Source organism: Aristolochia californica, unplaced genomic scaffold (assembly GCF_029961685.1).
Source record: "Aristolochia californica isolate CCGP_79_NKW_82.1479 unplaced genomic scaffold, dmAriCali1.0.hap1 SCAF_14, whole genome shotgun sequence".
NCBI lineage: Eukaryota > Viridiplantae > Streptophyta > Magnoliopsida > Piperales > Aristolochiaceae > Aristolochia > Aristolochia californica.
The window spans coordinates 8,565,389-8,573,569 of record NW_027181815.1 but is presented as its reverse complement, the minus strand read 5'-3'; the positions used below and the strand labels follow the sequence as shown (position 1 = coordinate 8,573,569).

Here is an 8,181-nt window from a genome sequence, read left to right as displayed (position 1 = left end):
AGTTTGTGGACTTTGGAGCTTCCATGGCTCCTTGCTGGTGATTTGAATGCCATTAAATATTACTTAGAGAAGTCGCTTCCTACCCCTAGAATCACCTGATCCATGAGGGGCTTTGCGGACTTCATCGTAAGCTGTGATTTGGATTAAACCGACCTGAATCTATACTACCCCAAATCCAAAGAAACCGACTCAATCTGTGGATACAAAACCCCATAAAAAAATTTATTTTATTATAATTATATATAATATTACTACAAATGGTCCATTCCATAATATTTACAACTACAATGAAAAAATACCCTAATCCATAATATGGTCCATTCCAATTTTAACTCGTTCTTTTTCATCCGAGTCGGCTCAGCTCAAATTCGGACAAGCGAACCGGTTCCGAATTTCTGTTTTTTAAGTGTGACGAGTTTAAACGACGACGGCTCCAGCTCGGTGTTCAGCTTCCTTTTCCGGTGTGGAAGTCGGTCTGAATTCTGAATCTGGTGCTCTTTGTCTTGCGCGGAAGAAAGTGAAAGTGTTTCGGCTGCCAAAAGAAGAGGAACTCGCGAAGAAATTTCATGGCACCGCCGGCGGACGCTGTGGATGATCTGGATGAGAAGAATCCCCGACCATTGGATGAAGACGATATCGCCTTACTCAAAACCTATGTGTGTTATCTTTATTTCTTTATACTGTATTTTTCATCAATAAATATTCTTCATTAATAAGACCGCTACTGTATTTTTTCTCTCTTTCCGTAGTATCAGAAACTTTCTGATACGATTATGTTGATAGTCCTTACCAGTAGGTTTAGGCGTTGAAAATTTCCGACTGTCTTCCTTGCTGATCCGTTCGTGAAATTTTGGTTTTCTGTCTTGTAATTGTTATTATTTTTAGGCATAATCGCCGTTGTTTTCCCCCGGTGTTAGATTCTATAATTGGCAGATTCGCAAACATTGCTTTCTCGTTCATTGTAGATATTCTTTTTGACAACATAACTTCTATCAATGTGTTTTACAGTCTAATTGCAATTAGTCATCAAGCAGTCTATGTTCCCATTAATCGCCACAGTTGTGAAGATTTTACTACCGAAGATTATTGTAGCTTAAAATTACTTGTCGTGCACATGGAAGGTCTAGCAATTGTTTCATAGCTCCGCTTCTTGTGTTTTCTATACGTTTCTAAGCACTCAATAAAATCCACAATTTATTTTTATATAAATGTTTATTCTCTGGTTGCAGGGTCTGGGTCCTTACTCGAACAGTATTAAAAAGGTGGAGAAGGAAATTAAGGACTTAGCTAAGAAGGTTAACGATCTGTGTGGTATGTTGTGTAGTTTTATCTTCTGTGAGACTCTTCGGTAGTATTTGCTGTGGACCTTTGAGCTTGCCGGAACACTGACAGCATTTTTCCTTTAAAATTGTTAAACAGGTATTAAAGAATCTGACACTGGTTTGGCTGCACCAAGCCAGTGGGATCTTGTCTCTGACAAGCAAATGATGCAGGAGGAGCAACCACTTCAGGTAATTCTGTATGTGGGTGGGGGGCAAAATAAAGTCCTTTCATTTTCTTCTCATGTTCTTGATTTATGTTAGACAATCACTTGCTAATACAGAATTTGTTGTGTGCTTAGGTTGCACGATGCACTAAAATCATCAATCAAAACTCTGAAGATGCAAAATATGTAATAAATGTTAAACAGATTGCAAAGGTATCTTCTCTTTTATTTTTGTGCTTTAGATATAGGCTGAAAATCTTCTGAAATGTCTCACTTCCAGTTAGCATGGTTGATTTTCTCAATTTTTTTTATACAACTCTTGTTTTTGGCTTGCAGTTTGTAGTGGGTTTAGGGAGTAAGGTTTCTCCGACAGATATTGAAGAGGGCATGCGTGTGGGGTATGTTCTACACTATCCAAGAATCAGTCTAAAAATGTGCCTATTACTCTGAATAAACTTGCGCATCTTAACTGTCTCCAATGTTATTTAACGATCTTGGATTTCCATTGCAGTGTAGACCGCAACAAATATCAGATTCAGATTCCTTTGCCTCCAAAAATTGATCCTAGTGTTACAATGATGACGGTTGAGGAAAAGCCTGATGTGACATACAATGATGTTGGTGGATGTAAGGAGCAGATTGAAAAGATGCGAGAAGTATGTGCTTAACATTCCTTCTACTAAAAAAAACATGTTTCATTCAAAAAACACTATGAAGTCTATATTAGTCTCTTTCAGTGGAACATACTGTTATCTAGTATTTACGATCTATAAGTAGAGCATATGTGAGTAGTAAGACACATTCATAGAGAAAATCTTAGTGTCGCATGTGCCTAAAGATGTGCTTGGTCACGTATTAATACATTAGCTTTTATAAGTTCTGTGGGATTTCTTCGTCTAGCTGTTGTGGTTTAATGAGTTTCTGCCATTTTCACAAAAAAAAAAAAGTTCAGTAGGCTTTTGTCTGGATCTTATTTATTGTTTTTCTCCCAGGTTGTAGAGCTGCCTATGCTCCATCCCGAGAAATTTGTTAAGCTGGGAATTGACCCTCCAAAGGGAGTTCTCTGCTATGGTCCTCCAGGGACGGGGAAGACTCTCTTAGCTAGAGCTGTAGCCAACAGAACAGATGCTTGCTTTATTCGTGTCATTGGTAGTGAGCTTGTCCAAAAATATGTTGGGGAAGGGGCAAGGATGGTTCGAGAACTTTTTCAGGTGACAATTAATGCCCTGCTTCATAATTTTATTTTTAGTCTCATCTCACTGTTACATTTCCTTATGTTATTTTCTAAAGAATGATCTTATTGTATGAGAATTTAAGAAGTACAGAGGATTAGGTATTTATCTTTGGATTATAAACTGATGTTTCCTTTGTTATTCTCATGTCCTAGATGGCTCGTTCAAAGAAGGCTTGCATTGTATTTTTTGATGAAGTGGACGCCATAGGTGGTGCCCGGTTTGATGATGGTGTTGGTGGTGATAATGAAGTCCAGCGTACAATGCTTGAGATTGTTAATCAGCTTGATGGGTTTGATGCTCGTGGTAATATCAAAGTTCTGATGGCTACAAATAGGTTTGTCTCTTTCCTTTGAGCTTGCTTATTGCTTATTTTTGTATGCTCTTTTCAGGGAGGAAAAAAAATGAAATTTAATAAGTTTTAATTAAAAAGGAGCTGGTAATGGTTCATCCTAATGATGTGCAGTTCTTCAGTTTAAGATCTTTTAAAGATGAAGCCTTGCTGCTTCAGATTGTTGGTCCTCTACAGACCCAGAATAGGTGTTTTCTTACGATTTAGATTCTTCTTTGCTCTGTATGTAAATTTCAAAGAATTAGGAATCTTCATTATTGTTTCCTGTTTGACTTAGCTGCGGTTTATTACAGAATATCAGAACGGACCATACTAAAACAACCAAGTTATTAACTGAAGAAAATTTTATTTTTTCCCTTAAGAAATTTTTTATTGTTTTGTCCCTTAAGAAAAGAGTCAAATAGGAAGAAATTAGTGAATGAAAAAGATTGCTGTGATGATATTTTTTGTGGATTGGGCATTTGACTCAATGCCATATGGTGGATTTCTAATGCGAGGTCTTGGACGAAGCCTCTCTAGGGAAAGGGTGAAGTGTCCCTCTGTGTGATCAAACATTAAAAATAAATTTCAGGTTACTTTCAGATCACTGTTCTCATGGTAAGTGAGCTTGTTGATCCACCTTTTGAGGAGTTGAATGACAGACACAGATGGTGGTGTGATCACCTGATTAAGTCTCTTTACCATTTTATCTTTATCTGCAATTTGTTAAAGCTAATTAGAAAAAGTTCACACTAAAGTAGCCAAATTTTGCAAAGAAGAGACTCCTGAACCACAGGGAACTTTATTTTCCCTGAACTAGTCAAATAGGAAGAAATTTGTGAATGAGGACTGCGGAGATATTTGATGTGGATTGGGCTTTGACTACTTGGTGGGGTATCTGATGTGAAGTCTTGAGTTCAAATCTGACTGGCGCAAAGGGGTGTGGAGTGTATATAACCAACATTAAAAAGTATATTTATTTTACTTTTGGGTCATCGTTCGCATGGTAAGTGAGCTTGCTGATCCACGTTTTGAGGAGTTAGAATGCTGACAGACGGTGATCTGGTCACTTGAAAAGTCTCATAAAACATCAACCAGGTGCTGAAATTGCTGATATAGAATGAAACTCGACTGTCTTGAAATCATTTGCGTGAATTCATATCCTTCATTTACAATGAAGTGACCAATAAAGGATGAAAAGTTTGCCGAAGTGACCATGTTTCATTGGAAAGGAAATGAAGTACTTCTCTGCACATGTTATTGCTTATTGCCTTTGTTTTTCTTTACTGAAACATAGAAGTGGCTACATGGTATTTGGTTGTGTATCAAACCATGCACTACTACAAGCTTTTCTGACCACAAGTGGTAGTATCTTTCAAGTGTTTGCTTATGTTTTTATGGGGTTGTCTGTTATGAGATATGCATCAATGCTTAAAACTGCGCACAGCACTAGGCTGTCCATAACATTACAAACTAGCTAAACCTTGTCTAATTCCTGGAGGCTGCAATAAGTACCTGGTAGGCTCTGGTCTTGTTGCCACTGGAAAGCAAAGTGATTCATTTTTCTCTCGTTTGTTCTTTCATGAAAGAGAGAGAGAATACATGAGGCATTCAAGAAGATCATTTAAATTCAAAGTACATGGCCTCAACCATCAGGGCGGTAAGTGCCCTAGTCAAGGTGTTGTATGGAGAGTCAGTTGCTAGGCAAGGAATCTGGCAATGTGATTAGCACTTTACAGTGTTCGAGTCCTAGTGATCGTCCAATTGCAAATAATGGTCTTCAATCTTGTCATAGATTTTGCTATGCTCTTTCATCCTGATCTCCTGCATCCAACAACTTAACAGATGAAACTTTTGTCCTGTTCATGATCTTTTTTTTTTCTTCCTTTTCTGTTGAATTTTTCAGACCTGATACACTTGATCCAGCATTGTTACGTCCTGGGCGTCTAGATCGTAAGGTTGAGTTTGGTCTACCTGACTTGGAGAGTCGGACACAGATATTCAAGATTCACACAAGAACAATGAACTGTGAGAGAGATATTCGATTTGAGCTTCTTGCTCGTCTTTGCCCTAATTCAACTGGTAAGCGAGGCTTGTTTGCACTTATGTGCTGCTCTCATTATTTAAAGAATCAATCATTTGAAGCTAATGAAACATGTATTTGTTGTCCTTGGATACTCTTCAGGGGCGGATATAAGAAGTGTTTGTACCGAGGCAGGGATGTATGCAATCCGAGCACGAAGAAAGACGGTGACTGAGAAAGACTTCCTGGATGCTGTCAACAAGGTCATCAAGGGGTACCAGAAGTTCAGTGCCACACCCAAATACATGGTGTACAACTAACTATTTCATATTTTGTCAATAGAAGAGAAACAGCCACCCTCCTCCCCAACAGTTGGTTTAATACACAGCATTGATACCATGGGGTTCTTGATTTCCTGTTCAATTATAGCTGGGGTAGTTTGTACAGCCCATGCCTGTCCGGTTTCGGCCTCCCTGAGATCATGGCTGCCAGGATTTTCCGGGGTTTTCCCGTTGTCAGGGGCATTCAGTTCTCACAGGGCCTTGCTCCACGGGGAAGTCAAGCGAGGAGAGACCTTGGTTGAGGCTGGACTGAGTGTTACTGGATCTGGTTTGTGCTTTTCGTCTTGATCAGCATAGCGGCCAGCGAGTAATGTAGTGATGAAGATCAAATGGATGGACTCACATCAACTGGAATACTAGTAAGGCCACAGAATATAATAAACTTCATATATTGGGGGTAATGATCTTCCTACACAAGATTGCTTCTCCAATAAATTAACAATCATCTTCAATGTGTTTCATCCTTTTATGATATATTAAATGCTCACAATAAAAATCATAAACCTAATTGTCATAACCCCCATCAGCAATGGAACTTCAATTGGGAACCCAAAACCTTTCCATCTGTGATCTTAGTTATGTAAATTCTTATGCCGCGTGAAGATCTCCATAGCCTACACATCACTTTATGATAAAATAATTTCATCCATATATACAATTAAAACAACAATGAATGATCATAGTGACTTCTTGAAAAAAACAAACCCTTACCAATCCTACAAAACTTTTCAAAACAAACTCTTCGGCTATGCTTGAGTCTATAATAGTCTTTAAAGTCTACATTTCTTAGTTACATTCCTTGAGCAACAGACCCAGAAGGTTGTTCTATGAAGACCTTTTCATGAAAGTCACCATAAAGAAAGACATTTTGAATATCTAACTGAAATAAAAAGGCCTATTTTGATTGACGATCATTAATACTAGAATTTTTATGAAATTATGTCAAACCATTGGGGAAAAAGTTTTCATATAATCCACGACATATGTTTGTGTATATTTCTTAGAAACTGTGCTTCATACCTATTGATAGATGTTGAACATTAGAGTGGTATTTAATTTGTCTTTATTTTCACCTAGTCGCTTTACCACTCTTTTAGAGACTTCGTGTTGCCCTTATTGAAACAAGGGCATATTTGTCACACTGTAACAATGTTGTTCCTTGTTAATAAGAGAAGGAATCGACCTTAGGGTGAAAGGGAGCTTTTCCTACTTGATTCCCTCTTGATTCTTTTTCTCTTAATGTGTCTTGTTCTCTCTTTTCTCTCATACTTGTGCCCTAGTCTTCTTCTCCCTTTCTTCTCTCTTTGATCTATTTTCTCCTTCAAGGAAGATTAATATTATGTCAGGTCCTAAAATTTTTTACTTTCCCATGCTCATTATGCATAATGCGATTCAGGATGACTCTTTTCTTATTAGATCAATCTAATCGTTATGATGGATCAAGATCAGAGCCGTTCGATATGAATCTATACTTAAAATGCAGAGGATCTTTTCAACGATATCTTGATGCCCATATTCTTGTCGATGAAGACACCCCAAGCAATGGAGCCATGCATATGACAAAATCAAACTTGTCCACTTGGAGGAAATGTTTGTTTGTACTAGATGAGCTCGAACACTAAAAAAAAAGGTGCCAGGAAGAGGAGAACAAGCATTAAGCTAACAAATATCAACATGGGTGTCTTACATCCGGTGTTGAAATTAATGGGAATTTTTGAAAATGGTTCTTAAAGAATATAGATGCCATTGCCACCAGCATCAAATCCTAAAGCTTGAAATGGAGCAAGGAAATGAATTGAAGGAAACACACCGGTAATAAGTAGTATCAAGTGCAGAGCCGATGAAGTTCATCTTCCCAAAAGCAATCATCTCCTTATTCTCATCAGTCTGGTGGTTCTTAATTCCTGCGAATACCTCTCCAATAGCTATTCCTTCTTATTTCAGAGCTCGATGAAATTCAACAAATTAGGATTGCACGACAAACTGATAAATATTATTCAATTAACTGCAAGAGTTGTTGAGATTGCAAAATCTGGAATATAAGATTGAGGATGCTCCTCCACTAGATCCTTCTAAGCTAGAAACTTTTTCTCAGCTCCTTCCACAGCCTTCCTTTGGCTCTGAGCAACCATTTCTTCGTTGGGGTTTTCTTTACTGTACTCTTCCTCCTTGGTCAAGTCACTTTTACTTCATATTTTCTTCTTTTGTATTTGTCTCCCCCTTCTCTTTAGTCTCTTTGCCTCTTTCTCTTCACTTTCTTCTACCTCAAGCACTTTACTTGTCTTATTCAACATTTGGTCAGGAATCTCAGCACTTAAGCCTTCAATTATTGCTTGTGCCCCTTCCTTACTCAATTCCTCTATAAGCTTCTCAATGGTTTCTCATAAGTTTTCTAGTCCTCCTTCAGTTTCTTGTTCCTTGACCTCTTCAATTACTAGTTTTGTAGTCTCTACTAACCCTTCTTTTGGTTTCTCCTTCTTCTATGCTTCTATCTTTTCTTTCATCTCTATTTCTTCCTTCTTTTTACCTCTTGTGTCATCTCAAGCTCTGGATCATTTCTGTCCTTTTACTTTTCTTTTTCCTCCTTAGATTCAAAGGTGCTTCATAGCCATCCAATAGGGTGCATGCACACCCCTAGGTGCAAACTTGTAATCACCTCCCTCATGATCATCATCTTCATCATCCCCTCCATCTGAGTTATCAAACTCAGTTTCATAGTCTTCCTCTTCTTCCTCTCATTCTATATTTTATGCTTCTTTTTCTTCCTC

The 8,181-nt window shown here is 38.0% G+C and overlaps 1 protein-coding gene across 1 annotated transcript; it reads left to right on the top strand.

Annotated features, from left to right (window-relative positions):
- The first annotated feature begins 445 nt into the window (after positions 1-445).
- LOC137949807 (26S proteasome regulatory subunit 7-like) lies at positions 446-5,471 on the top strand. Its single transcript, XM_068795994.1, has 10 exons — positions 446-656; positions 1,230-1,311; positions 1,420-1,511; positions 1,622-1,699; positions 1,823-1,884; positions 1,998-2,142; positions 2,479-2,697; positions 2,874-3,055; positions 4,956-5,131; positions 5,235-5,471. The coding sequence occupies exons 1-10, from the start codon at positions 567-569 to the stop codon at positions 5,390-5,392; spliced, it is 1,284 nt and encodes a 427-aa protein (XP_068652095.1). The 5' UTR covers positions 446-566; the 3' UTR covers positions 5,393-5,471.
- The last annotated feature ends 2,710 nt before the right edge of the window (positions 5,472-8,181 follow it).